This window comes from Nerophis ophidion, linkage group LG08 (genome assembly GCF_033978795.1).
Source record: "Nerophis ophidion isolate RoL-2023_Sa linkage group LG08, RoL_Noph_v1.0, whole genome shotgun sequence".
NCBI classification, from domain to species: domain Eukaryota; kingdom Metazoa; phylum Chordata; class Actinopteri; order Syngnathiformes; family Syngnathidae; genus Nerophis; species Nerophis ophidion.
In genome coordinates this window covers 62,523,251-62,541,414 of record NC_084618.1, presented here as the reverse complement: position 1 = coordinate 62,541,414, position 18,164 = coordinate 62,523,251, and the positions used below count along the sequence as shown (strand labels likewise).

The 18,164-nt window shown below is 39.4% G+C and overlaps 2 protein-coding genes across 10 annotated transcripts in view; one reads left to right on the top strand and one right to left on the bottom strand.

The window, feature by feature from the left end:
• si:ch73-103b11.2 (myosin phosphatase Rho-interacting protein) overlaps positions 1 to 2,879 on the top strand; it is a 74,464-nt gene extending 71,585 nt beyond the window's left edge. For all 9 annotated transcript variants that reach the window (XR_009807897.1, XR_009807898.1, XM_061909291.1 and 6 more), the window contains one exon: positions 1,712 to 2,879. Coding sequence is in view for 7 of the 9 variants with exons in the window: in XM_061909291.1 (XP_061765275.1) it covers positions 1,712 to 1,798 (87 nt within the window). In the remaining 2 variants the exon portion in view is untranslated. The remainder of the gene's footprint in view (positions 1 to 1,711) is intronic.
• Positions 2,880 to 5,383: 2,504 nt separating this feature from the next.
• prr35 (proline rich 35) lies at positions 5,384 to 12,238 on the bottom strand. Its single transcript, XM_061909296.1, has 4 exons — positions 12,130 to 12,238; positions 10,969 to 11,029; positions 6,437 to 7,891; positions 5,384 to 6,378 (listed from the first exon to the last, which is right to left on the bottom strand). Exons 3-4 carry the CDS (start codon positions 7,765 to 7,767, stop codon positions 5,622 to 5,624), a joined length of 2,088 nt encoding a protein of 695 aa, XP_061765280.1. The 5' UTR covers positions 7,768 to 7,891; positions 10,969 to 11,029; positions 12,130 to 12,238; the 3' UTR covers positions 5,384 to 5,621.
• Positions 12,239 to 18,164: the final 5,926 nt, after the last annotated feature.

The window sequence follows — 18,164 nt, the reverse complement described above, 5'->3', positions numbered from 1 at the left end:
AACAATACAACGGTACGGTTGAAATATTATGAAAATTAAGTTACCCTATTAGAGTTATTTTACAACAATAAAGTACAAAGATAAACAGAATGAAGTTGCAATATTTAGAAGACAAAATTATAAGAAATAAATGAAAGTTAAGAAATTAAAGTTGCAAATTTTACAAGAATAAAGTCAAAACTTTATAAAAATAAACTCACAATACTATGAGAATAAATAGTTAATAAATACACTTTAGGAGAATACATTTGTAATTTTATGAAAACAAAGTGGAAATATTAAAGAACTAGTTATTCTGGGAACATGTATTTATAAGTTTTCAGTGTACAAGAGTAAACTTGAAGTTACAATATTATAATGGCAATAAAAATAAATAAATTTTAGGACAATACATCTTTAATTTTATAAGAACAAAGTTACAATATTACATAACAAATTATTCTTGTAACACTTAATTAGAATTTGTCACTTTTAAGATAAAACTAGTCATTGTACTATAATAAAGTCACAATATAGTTATGATAATAAATAATAAATACATGCATTTTTTTGTAGAATACATTCCCTATTTTAGAGAAAACAAAGTTGCAATATAGCTATAAATTAACATTTATGATTAAAAATTTCTAATTTTATCACAAATATTATGAAAAGTAATGATAAATGTTACAAAAATAAGAGGTTCATTTCCCAAGAGTAAACTTATTTGACAAAACTTAAGTAGATGCAAACATTTTTACATGAATAAAATAACAATTTTTTAATATACATTTTTAATTACTAAATAAATGATCGGAAAATATATTTGTAATTTTACAGAACAAAGTAGCAGTATTATGAGAAACAGGAATTAATAAGCAAACTTTAATAATATGAATTGATTGGATTTATATAGCGCCTTTTAGACACTCAAAGTGCTTTACGTTGAGAGCTTATTACTTATCCACAGCTTATGACTAGTCCACATTTACACATTGGTGGTAGTAGCCACAGCTGCCCTTGGGTAGGTAGACTGATGGAAACATGGCTGGTAAAACAGGCCAACGGCCTCCCCGACCACCATTAAACATACATTTACATTCATACACGTGGGCTACACTTTACAAAAATAAAGTCAAAATTTAACAAGAATGAACTAGCAAAGTCGAATAAATTGTAAATGATTGTATAAAGAATCATTTAGTAAATGAATGACAACAAAGTCACAATATCACGGAATCAAATGCAAATGAAGTCAAATGTACATGAATAAAGTTGCAATGTGATGACAAAAAATGTTAAAAGAATATGATCAACACATTTTAATGAAAATAAAGTATATATTAAAGTATATTGTGCTGTGAAAATAAATGATCAATATTGGATACATGTAATTTTTCCAATAGTAATCTTATATTTTAAAATGTTATCATGTTGCGTGTTTTGTTTCTGTAAACACCTTTGTTTGAGAATTTCAACATTTACTTTAAAAAAAAAAAACGTATTGCAATATTTTTTTCTCCAAGACTATTTTTCTTGTAGTGCATGTTTTTCCCCTCATTTTTATGTCACACTTGTAACCAGTGTCAGCTCCTCATATATAATGTGTTGTATATGACACCTCAGCCAAGCTCATATTGTGTCGTATACATTGTTAGTGCAGCAGACATGTTTTTCCCAGGCTCTTCTTCTATGCTCACATGTTGTTCTGCTACAATGTTGTCCTGAACAGAGTCTGAAAGAGGGACTGACGGTGCAGGAACGCATGCGGCTGTTTGAGGAAAAGGATTCCAAAAAGATTCAAATGTCAAGAGTCTGAAGCTTCTCTTTACCAGCTTTTTGTTTTTATGGGGTTTGTTTTTTTCATTTTTGCTAAGACTGTGCCAGCACTTGCTCAGACTCATGGGAGTGAGAGGTCAGACTTTCTGCTTACATGGAAAAAGTTTTTTGCATGTTCAAAAAAGGTATTTAATATTTCTAAAGTGGTGTGGAATAAGCTGTGAGAGGGATACATGACAGCCTTTTTAATCATCTTCCCAAATGCCAAAATAGCTAAAACACAGTATGAATAATATATATCTATATATTTCTTGATATTTGTCTGCTGTATTTTATATTCTTAGTTCCTTCAGTATATCTGAATGATTTTATTGTTTAGTGTACATAACTACTGGACATACAGTATGTAAGAGCATGTGTTTGTTGCGTGTTGGGGCATCTGCTGTACTCTAGTTTGACTGATGGTGGAAATTGTATTTTTATTTTTCTTTCATTATTAAAATATGTCTGTGTGTTGAAAGGGGTGGGATGGGGTGGGAGGTCAGTTGGTGGGATTGCACTTACAACTTGACTACTTGAGGAACCTTTTTTTATGTATCCAATCGGTGTTGTGATTTTCTCTGATCATTAGAGTGCAACCAAATATGGTGACGCGTTTTGTGGCGTACTTTTTATCCGGTTTCATATGTGTGACTTTCGTGCTTTGCATGACTAATACTGTCATTTCAATCGCAAATCGCAGCACGTGGCCTCCTTTTCCTACTTTGTGACGCTTTCAGTGTGGAACCTTTAACCTTAATAAGCTTTGCTTTTGCAAGTCCTACTGTTTTAACGTTACCTCGAAGCACTTGGCCCCCGCTTTATTCTAGTTGTGCCTCAACCCAGTGAAGAACACCCATTAAAAAACGTAAATAAAAAAACTGTGCAGCTATGGAAACACACTGTGTAGTATTCAAAACCATGCTTCAGAAATGTACACATACACAGTATATATGCGCCACATTGAACACTTCTTCCGTGTGTTCTTGTTTTCAACTTGCTCACTCGCTCTATATGAAATATACAAATATTTTTTTTTATTTGAATGTATAACATGAAATAAATCAAGCGTTTGGAAAATACGTCCATCCTGTGACTCTTTTTATATGAGCACCAATCATTCCAACAGGCTCTAAAGTGGAAAAGTAAAGGTGAGTAATGCTTACTTTTTTAGTCTCATACCACGTTTCTGGTGTATGGGTTTGTGTTTACCATAATAGATAGGGAAACAATATCTGGGGTCTATGTCACTGTGCTTGCTGTGCCTAAGCATGTTGAATGTGTTAACTTTCATTTCCACAAGAGGGTACTACTAGCTTAGTTTCTGCATTCATGTATTGAAGCAATAACCACTTCATTTCAAAGTGATTTTTTTCTCCTTATGTGTAGCGAGATAGCTCTGCTAACAAAGGCAATATTGAATTATTTTGCTTATTTTATGGCGTTTGTAAATATGTTTTTGTATTGTCAATGTGATTTAATTCTGTTTAAAAGTAATTCTGTATAAACAACTACTGACAATTTGACCTCGTCAGGTTTGAATTAAGGCTCTTCCTGCTATGGCAGCTGACCTTTTACCTTTGTGGCCGCTGTGTGGAGTCGTTGAAGATGACACAGGACATCCAGTCGAGTGTCCTTCAGGGGCACACAGGTAGACTGCTACTAGGCTGCTATTTTCTATTTATTTATTAAGTCATTTCTAGAGCTTGGGGGCCACTGACCTTTACAGAGGGGGCGGTCCCTTTATTGAAAAGCAGGGACGCATTTGACCCCACTTGATGACGTGTGTGCTTGGGGACCTGCCTGACTTTTTGGCCCGTGTCAGATCAGATAAGGATGGTTTGACTACAATATATAGTAGTTCTTACAGATATAAAATCAGAATTTTCCAAAATCAATTTCAAAAAATATAATTATTTTTAGAGTTCTTAGGCCAATTTCAAGCAACCAGAAGCTTTTCTTACCTGTAATTTGCGTTTCAAAAAGTTTCATTATAATTGTACCAATTAAATTGTGAGATTCTGTTGAATTTATAATCAATTCTGAATGCAATCGTTAGTTTCTCTAAGATTCAAACCCCTATAAAGTACAAAACTTCATTAACTGTCGCACATGTATGGTATGCAATATCCATATATTTATTGAATATTTAATTGTTGGTTTAAGTTTGTGCAGCGGTAGAGGTTCATTTGTGAATTTGACGTATAATGCACACACCATTTTACATGTAATGTTATATTAATGAACAGAGGTGTTAAAATGTGCCACCAAGTTGCTTTTCAAGTTTTTATATGGACTTTTTTTTTTGACTACACAAATTTGCTGGGCATTATTTTTAAACAATGTAAAGAAAATGTGCATTTTTTAAAAAATATCTGTTCGTGTGAACATAGTCACAAAGTCATAGGCCTACTGTGTGAAGCTCAATACCCCTAACATTTTGTGAGTAGTGAAAGAAATAATCGACAAATGTATTGATTTTAGTTGATAAATTATCTCTGTATTAAATCGATCACTACTGGACTGTTCAGTTTGTCAGACGTTTTGCCTCTAATCCAAGTAGGCTTAATCAGTTCATGCTCATAGACTTTGATGGTCAGATCTAGATTCTGCATGACCTCATGAAACCTACTCGGATGAGAGGCAAAACCAAACAGTCCATTTGCAATTGATTGAATGCCCTGAGATCACAAAGACCTGGATAAATGAGAATATTTATAGACAAATTAATACATTTGTTTAAATGTTCCTTTTTACCAGACAAATTTATTATTTTAATTTTACGCCACTAACCAATTTACCAAACTCCATGTTTGAATCTAAATCAAGACCGTTTATGCGGTTGTAGCAAAAGTGTTAGTACTTGTTGCACTTTTGAGGTGGTACTTTGTGTAATAGGTTTGAGAGACAGTTTATTCTTGTGTTGTGGTGTAGAATTAAACTGCAATATTGTGGGGGTGTTTTTAAAACGTTTTGTAATATGGTTTACCTCAACTTACTAATTTTACATGAAGAAATAAATTTACCAGAAATACCAGACAGCATCTCTGTCTGGACTGGAGCCTGCAATGCCTCAGACTGGAAGTCTCTCCAGAGAGTGGTGAGGACGGCGGAAAAGATTATCAGGACTCCTCTTCCTCCTATTCAGGAGATCGCAAAAAGCCGCTGCCTGACCAGGGCTCACAAAATCTGCAAAGACTCCTCCCACCCCCACCAAGGACTGTTTTCCCTGCTGGACTCGGAAGAGGTTCCACAGCCTCCGAAGCAGAACCTCCAGGTTCTGTAACGGCCTCTTCCCTCAGGCCGTTAGACTCTTGAACGCATCATAACTATCCCCTCAATTACCCCCGAAATGGATTAACTCGCTGGAATAAAAAGACAATATAACATACATCCATAAACCTGGATGCATATGCAAAAGTGCAATATATTTATCTGTACAGTAATCTATATCTGCACCTTATTGCTTTTTTTTTATCCTGCACTACCATGAATTAATGCAACGAAATGTTATTTGTACTGTAAAGTTCAAATTTGAATGACAATAAAAAGGAAGTCTAAGTCTAGTTGTGTATAATACAATTTATTTTCCAGTACATCCAAGACAAACTTGTTTATAAAAGCATTTGTAACACTGTACAATATATTTATTGTATCATTTACAAGCGTATGGAAATGATTGTCAAGCTAAAGAGTTTCAATGACAAAGTGGTGACAATCGAAATTCCTGTAGTGCACATGTGAGATCATTCTCTTTTTGGAAAAGGTGCTGAATGTTTTTGTGAAAGAAAAACAAAATACATGTCAACAAGTTTCTTTCAGCTTTAGTTATCGGTAGCTGTCAAAGGGCTGGGGGGGCAATGCCCTTCCACTCCTTGTATGGAAGGAGGTCTTTTGGCCACCTTGGCTGAGGAGTGGACATCAGCAAACATGACTGACCTGCCATCAGGACAAAGCAGTACGCTTGAGTCCGCCTCACACTTTGTGGTTCTGTTAGGCCATAGGGCCTCGGCTGGACTGTGCCTAATGCTGAGGGCACCTGGAGCTAGGACCTCTGTGTTGATCACTGAAGCGCCTGCATTGCTCATCTTGATAAGCATCTCCAATGACTGCTTCTGGTTCTCCAACATCATGACCTTCCGTTCCCCCTCCTCGTCTTTCTTCCCATCCTCCTCCTCTTCATCCTCCTCATCGGTCTCTGTGGTGTTGTCCTTAAGAGCGACATCCTGCTCAGCTCTCTTGAAAGACAGATCCAGAGGCCCGTCACTCTGACGCGCTGTGCACTCCAGCGCTACATGAATGTGTGACAGCTCATTGCGGATTTTCGCCAGGTGCTCCCAAAGGTGATACTGCACGGGAAGCTCCTCCTTCTCCAGGTGGGATATTTTGCGCTCTGCCTTCTGGTATTCCTGTAAGGCTTTGGAGAGGTCACTAAGGAGGACGGCCACTGACTCTGAGTTTCTGTCCCCGGTTGAATGGGTGGTTGTCGGGTCATGGCTGCTGGGTACCCCAGAGGAAGTTTCGCTTTTTGGACTGTTAAGATGATTAGTGTACAAAGGTTCTGATGGTCTCGTCTGTGAACTAACGAGGGGAGAAAGTTAGTTTCTGCAGCAACCTCTTGATAGAAAAAAGATCTTACCTGCCAAGAAGAAGACGTTTCTCTGGTACCATGTTTTTCAGGAGGTCCAAAGTGAAGCCCATAGTTTGCTTCTTCTCCATGGGGGCCTCATGGTTCTTTATGGCAGCTGCTGTCCTCTTGAGGCTCCAACTTGTTTTACCTTCTTTGGAAGCAGATTGCATTTTATCCCCCACTCTGTAGGCCTGTAGGTCTGGAGAATCTCTCTGAGGGGACACCTGACCACTGGTTGAGACCGTGGTGGCCCCGGGCCTCAAAGCAGGCACTTTCCACAGATTAGCTTTGGGCTGGAAGCCAGACAAGGAAAAGGTATCGAGAGTGTTTGATGTTTTGGGTGCCTTTGTGGTGTCACTCTGACCGGAGGCCGCTCGGAAGCTGTGCTCACACAGGAACGGGTAGTAGAGCCTCGGGGGGAGGAGAGTTCTGTCCGAATGGCCGTTGGAGGCCGGGTGAATCAGCTGAGCAGCCGACGCCAGGAAGGGCAGCTGCGCGAGCTGTGCGTGAGTCTGAGCGGCGACACTTGTGGTGGAATGCGCCGAATTCATGTAAGAGAAAAGGCTGGGACTGATGGGGTAGCCCACTCCTAGCACGGAGAGGTTGAGACCCGCTGGGTCCTGGTAGTCAACCAGGTTTGATGGAGGTGGGTAACACGGAATCGAACTGTTGACACGACTCTGCGTACCTTCGGCTTTGGCCTTGGTGTGGCTGGAGGTCAGCAGGCGCCACTGGTCTGAGAGCAGCCCTGGAGTCGTCATGCACGCCTTTGTCAACTTGTAGTGCTTCAGCTGGGCCTCCACTTCCACAGAGCGAGCTCGCAAGAGCTGGTCCTCCAGGGAGAGCATGTCGGCCATCAGCAACGCTGAATCGGCGTTACTCTTCATTGTGCACTCTGCAGCGTCCCTTCTAGTGGACGTCTCTTTTGCTGACGCCGTCACCTCCGCACCCTCTTCTTCGTCTTGTCCTCCGCCCTCCTGACCCTCACTTTCGTCCTCCAAGTTGTTCTGCTGCCTCTCCTCCATCGACGCTCCCTGCTCTTGTGCATCTTTGCCAGCAGCGTGGAAGCCCTGCTGAAAGGGTCTCAGCTGGTCCGGATGCAGAAGGTTTCCCTTTTTATAGGGCCAGTCGGACTCGATGAGCAGGGACAGGGAGTTCTTGCATAGGCTGTACTTCATGTGGTTGTACAGGTGTGACTTCTCCATGCAGGTGAAGGGGCATTGGAAGCACTTGTAGTTGTAGGGCTTGCCCCATGGCCGAGGAATGTAGTGAGGCTTCTTGGGCTTGCGCTCCTTGTGCTTGCTAGCAGACGTCACTTTGCAGGCGTCGTCTTTGGACATGATTGACCGCTGTTCTTGTCGATCAGAAGATTGTGTGATTGTGTTCAGCTTGTTCACTTCTCAGTCTTTCCTTCAGCTTCGAGCGTCGTTGCTGACGAGAGGGTGCATTTTCTTGGCACCAAACCTGAAAACCGACACAATGATTAATGTTAGACAAAATGTTGGTGAGAAGAAAGCATCAAAAGAAACATGGCGGGTTAAGAGCACACTGTAAAAAGAAAAAGGTGAAATGTTTGAACAAGCAATACAATAATAATTCAACTTACTGAAAACCTTTGTGTATATTCACCTACACTGAAGTGGTTTGAATGTCTTAAATTCTCAGGAAAATTGAACCTCGCAGATGTGGAAAAGATACGCTTGATAGCGCAGCCACACAGATGATGTTGTTCAACTTTCATAAAAAGTGGAGACTCTAAAATGCAGACTTGTCTTCAAATCGCCAAAGAAAAACCGCTGTATAGTCATTCAAACATTTACCGGGAAAACAAAATGTTGCACGATAAAAATTGGTAGATAAAGTCACCGTAAGGAGGTTCAAACCGGGTTTGAAATTTAGTTTTAAAGTTGTAAAAGTTTGGAAACAATTTAAATAATAAACCAGTGTCAATCTTTTCACTATGAATTTGTCCTTGTTTTGTCTCGTTGTTTATATGTCAGTATGGCGCAAGAAGGCCGCCACTTTCTTAAATTAAACAAAAGAAAGGGCAAGAAACAAGACCTATTCATTCTTGTTGGTGGAAACAAAGTTAATCAATCAAAGCATGAAAGCTGTTTGTTATTGATAACTGATAACTGAGTTATCAAGTGGCCAACTGATGGGAAAACACACATCTCACACAGCTTTGAAAGACCAATGCAGGGCTGACTTCTTACTCTGGATTATCAAGAATGATACATTGTATGAATAGGTAATATTTAGCTTCTTTGGAATGGAGGGGAAAAAACTTTTTTTGTATCAAACACATTGTGTAGTTAGTAAGATTGACTACATTATATATATATATATACAGTGGGCAAAAAAGTATTTAGTCAGCCACCGATTGTGCAAGTTCTCCCATTTAAAATGATGACAGAGGTCTGTAATTTTCATCATAGGTACACTTCAACTGTGAGAGAAAGAATGTGAAAAACAAATCCAGGAATTTTAACTAATTTATTTGTAAATTATGGTGGAAAATATGTATTTGGTCAACCATTCAAAGCTCTCACTGATGGAAGGAGGTTCTGGCTCAAAATCTCACGATACATGGCCCCATTCATTCTTTCCTTAACACGGATCAATCTTCCTGTCCCCTTATCAGAAAAACAGCCCCTAAGCATGATGTTTCCACCCCCATGCTTCACAGTAGGTATGGTGTTCTTGGGATGCAAATCAGTATTCTTCTTCCTCCAAACACGACGAGTTGAGTTTATACCAAAATGGATACATGGATGATACAGCAGAGGATTGGGAGAATGTCATGTGGTCAGATGAAACCAAAATAGAACTTTTTGGTATAAACTCAACTCGTCGTGTTTGGAGGAAGAAGAATACTGAGTTGCATCCCAAGAACACCATACCTACTGTGAAGCATGGGGGTGGAAACATCATGCTTTGGGGCTGTTTTTCTGCTAAGGTGACAGGACGATTGATCCGTGTTAAGGAAAGAATGAATGGGGCCATGTATCGTGAGATTTTGAGCCAAAACCTCCTTCCATCAGTGAGAGCTTTGAATGGTTGACCAAATACCTATTTTCCACCATAATTTACAAATAAATTATCTAAAATTCCTACAATGTGAATTCCTGGATTTTTTTCACATTCTGTCTCTCACAGTTGAAGTGTACCTATGATGAAAATGACAGACCTCTGTGCAAGTTCTCCCACTTAAAATGATGACAATCGGTGGCTGACTAAATACTTTTTTGCTCCAATGTGTGTGTGTGTTTGTGTATATATATATATATATATATATATATATATATATATATATATATATATATATATATATATATATATATATAAATGTATTTAAGGGGAAATGTAAATACGCAAAAAAACAAAAACGACCCTGTACTTCAAAGAATGAATCAAAATGAAAAAAGTGAATTATATCAAAGTTGCCCTTCACTCTTAAGATTTGTTTCTGCATGCAGCCTCAGTGGAAAAAGATTGGTCACCTCTGAAATGTTCTTTTGTCTTTTCTACCTAAACTATTAGTCGCCACAAACCCAGCTGGAGGTTGCCGCTGTGCCCGCCACCTATCATTAGTTCTGGCAGAACGTACCAAGCGTGGTGAGGTTCTGGGCTTGGAGGAAAATGAGCCAGGAGCTGTGCACCTGTACGGGGGGCGCGGGGAGCTTGAAGGCCCTTGAAGGCCAGCTAGCAGGCATGGTGAGGCCAGGCTGCGGGTAGCACGGTATATTAGGGACTAGATGTGGTGGTGGGGAGGGCAGGATTTATTTGGTCTAATGAGGGCCTGGCGTCACGCCTGGGAGGCATCATTAGTGCCAGGACTGGGATCTGGGTCAGGACACGGTGCATAAGTTCAAGAGCGATCCGCTTCTGGGTCATACTTAAGAACTTGGTGAAGAATTTGTGTTGTATTTTTGTTAATTTGCGGGCATGACTTTAGTTTAATGAAGAATAAAGTCAATTTTTTTCTTGTACTTGAGGCCCTGCGGTGATTAAAGATGTAAGGAGTTGCTGTCAGGCTTTTATTTTGTCTTTATCCTCAAGTCATTCCAAGATAAAAGTGTCTGTGAAGCCTAAACCGAAAGGCAAATATCATCTTTTTAAAATGCTGCTAAATCCTCTCCCCAAATCGCGGCTTCAGTGCCCGATGACCGTTCCATCGACTCCCTTGTCCGCCTCAGGGCTCTCACCCTCATAATGGAGCCTAACAGCTGCTGCTACCAGCCAATCAATAAATATCATTTTTTACAGTACTGTACACACCTCTTCTGGCCACTATATCTAACTCCGCCGCTCACTGTGCACTTTGGAAGCCCCCCCTTCCTGTCCCCTGTTCCCGTATCCAAACCCTGCGGTCTTGTTTTGGGCTTTTACGGCTAATGATCCAACAAGCTGCACCGCTTGAACATGAATTGTTACAATTGCAGCGGCTCGCCAAGGCCGTACTGTGTCCGCATGCACCAGCAAGCACATAACCCATACAGATATCTCTAAACTACAATAAATATGATTGAAAAAAATACCTTTTTATTAATGAATTTAGCGGTGACCAGCCTCTTCTTTCTCTCCGAAAACAGAAAAGTCCTGAAATGAAATGTGGGAAAATATTAGTAATCAAATATTAAAAATTACATTTTACATTGCTGTAAATAATTTTTGAATTACACAAGTAAAACTAATTAGAGCAATGCTATTTATTCAGTGTAACATACTCATGCATTTTAAATTTATAGTATTTTTTTTAATTGTTTTTAATATGTAATCCATGCTTAACCTTATGGAACTTTTCTGTATTTTCCACACACATTTTAATGGTTTGATTGATTGATTGATTGATACTTTTATTAGTAGATTGCACAGTTCAGTACATATTCCGTACAATTGACCACTAAATGGTAACACCCCAATAAGTTTTTCAACTTGTTTAAGTCGGGGTCCACGTTAATCAATTCATGGTAACACTTTATAATAAATACACACTATAAAGCATTAATAAATACTGGATTTATAATTTATAGAGCATATTTCTGATATGAATACTGTAATTTCTAAACAGTGTACATCATAAGCTCATATGTAAAAAGCTTAATAGTTGCATTCTTATACTTTATAAATGATTGATTCTGCATTTTTACATTAAATATTACATAATTTACAAACTAATTAGGTATTAGTGGTCTAGAAAGTGTATGTAAATATTTTTAATATTTTGACATTTATACATGCACTTACCTATACATTATTCAGACATGTTCTAATGGGTATATTCTCATAACTGTGTTTATAAATGAGTATCCATCCATCCATCCATTTTCTACCTCTTATTCCCATTGGGGTCGCTGTTGTATATGTCGGAAATATGCTTTCTAAATAATTCAGTATTTGCTTACAGTATTTATTAATATTAGTGTTTTAATTATATTTACTAACTACAAAGAGTGCTGATAATTACACCATATATTTAATTAAACTTAAAAAGATAAAATCTCAACAAATCAGTCAGTAATTGCTTTAATTTGGTCCAAATTTGGTTCAAGTGCAAATAATAAAAAAATGTATTTTCTTGTCAAAGCCACATGAAAAGCAATCCATCAAAAGTCAAACCACCCTATGTAGTCCATGCAAGACCACTTCAGTCCTAAACAATTTTGCTTTTATAATCTCAGTATGAATTGCAAGTTTACCCGCAAAGTGTAGTGAGAAGTCTCCGTCTCTCTGGTAGTTGTAGTTGTAGAAGTAGCTCTGTCCTGGTGCGGCTGTCCTGTGCGCCGCCACGTTCCGCTCAAATGGGAGCACAGGAGGGAGTGTGCACATTTATATTGACTGGGAGCATCGCCCTTAGGCTCTACAATCCAGCAGCCAACCCCCCCCCCACACACACACACACACTCCCTCAAACCCTCAACCCTTACCACCTCCACTTTAGATTGTCAAATGTCGTCTACCTTGCAGCCTATACTTAAAGGTTACACTGGTCATGGCATCTAAGACTTTTCTTACCAAACTATTTTGTCATTACACATTGTGTAAGATTGTCTGATGAAAGACCATGTTTACATATTTATTTTGAATATTTGATTACACAGAAAATATACCATCACCTAAGATCCAATCAAATTACTCTGACACCATCCCCTAAGTCAGTGGTTCTCAACCTTTTTTCAGTGTTGTACCCCCTGTGAACATTTTTTTTAATTCAAGTACCTCCTAATCAGAGCAAAGCATTTTTGGTTGAAAAAAATAGATAAAGAAGTGAAATACAGCATTATGTCATCACTTTCTGATTTATTAAATTGTATAACAGTGCAAAATATTGCTCATTTGTAGTGGTCTTTCTTGAACTATTTGGGAAAAAAAGCTATAAAAATAACTAAAAACTTGTTGAAAAATAAACAAATGATTCAATTATAAATTATAAATGGGGATTGTAATAGAGATCCATCTGGATTCAAGAACTTACTTCTAAACATTTCTTCACAAAAAAAAAAGAAATCTTTAACATCAATATTTATGGAACATGTCCACAAACAATCTAGCTGTCAACACTGAATATTGCATTGTTGCATTTCTTTTCACAGTTTATGAACTTAACATTCATATTTTGTTGAAGTATTATTCAATAAATATATTTATAAATGATTTTTTAAATTGTTACTCTTTTTAGAATATTAAAAAAAAATCTCACGTACCCCTTGGCATACCTTTTAAGTACCCCCAGGGGTACGCTAACCCCCATTTGAGAACCACTGACCTATGCTGCTGTTATTTACAAGCTGACATTTTTAGCTTTTCTTTGTCATAAAAATATATTTCAAGCCATCTTTCCAATTTCGGCATACATTCAAAACATATTTTGTCCATGACCTGTTATTATTATTGACTAATGCACCTGTATTTTTGCCTAGGCATTTACAAAATACATGTAAAATTCACTAAATACTTTAACAATCCCTCATAATTACCCTAATATGCTTATGTTTTTTATTGTTATGTATCAGTTTCATACGATGATATTTCATGCTGATTTTAATTTGCACTGTCGTCACTGATTGAGAAACTGAATTTTTGTTGGGTATGTCCAGCGACCCCAAGAGGGATAAGCGGTACAAAATGGACGAATGGATGTAAATGCCCAGTGAAAATGACAAAAAATCTGACCAAATTACAAATAAACCTTTATAACCTACCCAAATTCCTACACAATTAGGTCACTCAAAACTGCTGTAAAATCCACTTTAATTGAGTCAATGGTTTCAACATACTTAAACCTGAAATATACACAAGTATATTTGGGGGGGGAATTAAAAAAAATAATAATAATTTACCCTAAAAAGGCCTTTATGTTCACATATCTCCACTATTTTATTTAATGAAACCTAAAATAACATATGCACTGTTATTAAACATCAATAGCCATGTACACACACACGGCTTCATTTGCAAGGCGCCCTCGCAGAAAAATAAACGATAACAAAATTTGTTGCATGCTTTGAATGGGAAAGTAGCGCTATATAATGAACGAATAGACCAAAACCACCTAACATGTAATTTAATTAGTTTTTGATCATTAAAATAAATTAAGATTTCAATGGGATATTTTTGGTCTCGAGGAACAAATGTGAGTGTTCGTAGCTTTGCCATTGTAAGCTAGTATAAGAAACTAAAATGAGCATTATATTACATTAAAAACTAATTATTTAATTTATACTAATTCAATACTGTGAAAATACTGGCTTCACGGTGGCAGAGTGGTTAGTGCGTCCGCCCCACAATACTAAGGTCCTGCAGTCCTGGGTTCAATCCCGGGCTCGGGATCTTTCTGTGTGGAGTTTGCATGTTCTCCCCGTGACTGCGTAGGTTCCCTCCGGGTACTCCGGCTTCCTCCCACTTCCAAAGACATGCACCCGGGGATAGGTTGATTGGCAACACTAAATTGGCCCTAGTGTGTGAATGTTGTCTGTCGATCTGTGTTGACCCTGTGATGAGGTGGCGACTTGTCCAGGGCGTACTCCGCCTTCCGCCCGATTGTAGCTGAGATAGGCGCCAGCGCCCCCCGCGACCCCAAAAGGGAATAAGCGGTAGAAAATGGTTGGCTGGATGGCAATACTGTGAAAATGAATCACACGAAATTACGCTAAGACCTTAAAGGTTAAACTGGGTTAAATTGTAACCATTAACAAAACCTAGAAAAGGACTCAGTGTGCAGATCTCCCAAGTGTATAGTATTGAACCCAGACGGTGATCCGGATCAGCCCCAAAATGTAATCACATGTTCCTTACCCCGTTTCCTGAAAGTGGAATTAAAATCTGCACATTTTGGAGTTATTTATGGCGGAATGAAAATAATGGAGTGAAGCCTCTTGTCAGTCACCCACTATCTTTGTCTCTGCAGGGCCACCAGCATACAGTAGGCACAGAAGCCTAAATGTAAGGCAATGCAGTAGCAATCATCCGGATCAGGCCCAAAATGTAATCAGCTGTTCCTTGTCCCGTTTCGGACAGTTCCTCAAATTTCCCTGCAAATCTGACTCACTGACAAAACGGCAGCAAAAATAATTTAGCTGAATTAAATTAGCAACATTTTTTACGCGTTTAGTTTTACTTGAGCTATTTTTATTCCTTAGATTTGTAGATGTTATACTGTTGGATTGAATGTTTGTAATTATGTTGTGCAACAAACATCTATTTTTGTTTACTCTGCAGTTTTTTTTACTAAGTCCAGGAGTCTGGGTGAGTTAGTAGCTTGTTGGTCTCAGTAAATAAAGCGCTGGAGGAGGTATTTTCTACCAAGGATGATTGGAGCAAGTATTGCGGTTGTGGTTTGCATAATCGTAACATTTTGGATGTATACAGTGGGGCAAAAAAGTATTTAGTCAGCCACCGATTGTGCAAGTTCTCCCACTTAAAATGATGACAGAGGTCTGTAATTTTCATCGTAGGTACACTTCAACTGTGAGAGACAGAATGTGGGAAAAAAAATCCAGGAATTCACATTGTAGGAATTTTAAAGAATTTATTTGTAAATGATGGTGGAAAAAAAGTATTTGGTCAACCATTCAAAGCTCTCACTGATGGAAGGAGGTTTTGGCTCAAAATCTCACGATACATGGCCCCATTCATTCGTTCCTTAACACGGATCAATCGTCCTGTCCCCTTAGCAGAAAAACAGCCCCAAAGCATGATGTTTCCACCCCCATGCTTCACAGTAGGTATGGTGTTCTTGGGATGCAACTCAGTATTCTTCTTCCTCCAAACACTACGAGTTGAGTTTATACCAAAAAGTTCTATTTTGGTTTCATCTGACCACATGACATTCTCCCAAACCTCTGCTGTATCATCCATGTATCCATTTTGGGATAAACTCAGTTAGTAGCTTCTTGGTCTCAGTAAATAAAGCGCATGAGGAGTTGCAGTCTCTCTTCCTCTTCCTCCATGTCACTGAGCCCTCCTGTCCTTCCTCCTGATTGACCAGACATCCTTTCCCCGCTGTCACATTTGCTACAGATGGTTACGCTCTATGGAGTGGCCTGTCAGCCCCCATTTGGCCGCCTCAGTGCGACAGCCGGCCCGATGGCTCATGAAGGGCCCCGGACTTCCACGCCGCACGGATCGTGACATTTGACAAACACAGTCCTTGTGCACGGCGAAGGAGATGGAGAGACAGACACTGTTATTCATACGCCGAGTCCTCTTTTCCGCTACCACACTTTAAGTCCACACTGCGCCTCTCTTGATGCCTTGCAGAAGTGAGGAACCTATTGAGGAGCTGAGGGTCCTTATGGAGCAGCATCTGCGGAGGCTGACAGCAGCGCTCCATTACTGCTCTGAGAAAGGAACTGGAGGGCTTGAACAAAACGCCCACCAGGCAGGGCCAGCTGTGCCCATGCAGCCAAACACTCACACAATTTGCAGCACGTCTGAAAAAGATTGTTTCGAATAGAAAAAGTATGTTGCTGGATCCTTCAACTCTGAATGGAGTGTTTCTACTTCCACACCCACTTTGAGGCCTGAGGTGGAATAGCTAACAGCTCCTCTCTGAGCGTGCGCTGCTGGGCACATTAACTAAACTCATATCGCTCTCAGCCAATATCAATTATTCACTGCAGCCCCCTGCTCCCAGCCCCTTCCTTAGCTACACCTGAAACTATTCCCTGCTTTCTGTCTGCCAGGGATTTCAGAGTTGGAAGGCCTACGGAAACCCACTACTACCGACCACGCAGTCGGATAGTTTAGTTTTCAATGATGAAATATTAACATTGCAACACATGCCAATACGGCCTTTGTAGTTTACTAAATTGCAATTTTAAATTTCCCGCGAGTTTCTTGTTGAAAACGTCGCGGAATGATGACGTGTGCGCGTGACGTCAAGGACTGTCTGGAAATATTGGCGCTGCACCACTAGCGGCTAAAAGTCGTCTGTTTTAATCGCATAATTACACAGTATTCTGGACATCTGTGTTGCTGAAACTTTTGCAATTTGTTCATTTAATAATGGAGACGATAAAGAACAATGCTGTTGGTGGAAAGCGGTGTATTGCAGCTGTCTTTAGCACCGAGACACAGCCGGTGTTTCTTTGTTTGTTGTGAAGCAGAGCGGTCAAGCGAACATGTTTTCTCTACGTCAACCAGCATGTTTTTGGATGGAAAAATGGTGGTATATATCTCTTACCAGAGACATCATTGGATTATTCGTCGTCCTGGAGCAGCTGTCAAAAAAGGCAGCTGTGAGCTTGGCTCCTCGGCTTCTCTCTGAGACACTGCGTGTTCACCGCAGCCATCCGTCCTCGAGGTATGTCTTTACAATCTTTAAAATCTCACTAAAACACTCTTAAAACAATAAACAGATAAGGGATCTTCCAGAATTATTAGCACAGAGACACAGCCGGTGTTTCTTTTTTTGTTGTGAAGCAGAGCTGTCAAGCGAACGTGTTTTCTCTACGTCATCCAGAATTTTTTGGGATGGGGAAATTGTGAAATATATAGCTTACCGGAGACATCATTGGATTATTCGTCGTCCTGGAGCAGCTGTCAAAAAAGGCAGCTGTGAGCTTGGCTCCTCGGCTTCTCTCTGAGACACTGCGTATTCACCGCAGCCATCCGTCCTCGAGGTATGTCTTTACAATCTTTAAAATCTCACTAAAACACTCTTAAAACAATAAACAGATAAGGGATCTTCCAGAATTATTAGCACAGAGACACAGCCGGTGTTTCTTTTTTTGTTGTGAAGCAGAGCTGTCAAGCGAACGTGTTTTCTCTACGTCATCCAGAATTTTTTGGGATGGGGAAATTGTGAAATATATAGCTTACCGGAGACATCATTGGATTATTCGTCGTCCTGCAGCAGCTGTCAAAAAAGGCAGCTGTGAGCTTGGCTCCTCGGCTTCTCTCTGAGACACTGCGTGTTCACCATAGCCATCCGACCTCGAAGTATGTCTTTACAATCTCACTAAAAAACAATTAAAACAATAAGCAGATAAGGGATCTTACAGAATTATCTTACATCTGAAACTCTCACACTGCCGCAGCCCGCAGCCGTCGCTTTTTTTTTTTCCCAGTCCTTCACTATCAATATCCTAATTCACAAATCTTTCATCCTCGCTCAAATTAATGGGGAAATTGTCGCTTTCTCGGTCCGAATTGCTCTTACAGCTGGTGGCTCCCATTATAAACAATGTGAATATGTGTGGAGCCCTGCAACTCATGACGTCACGCGCACATA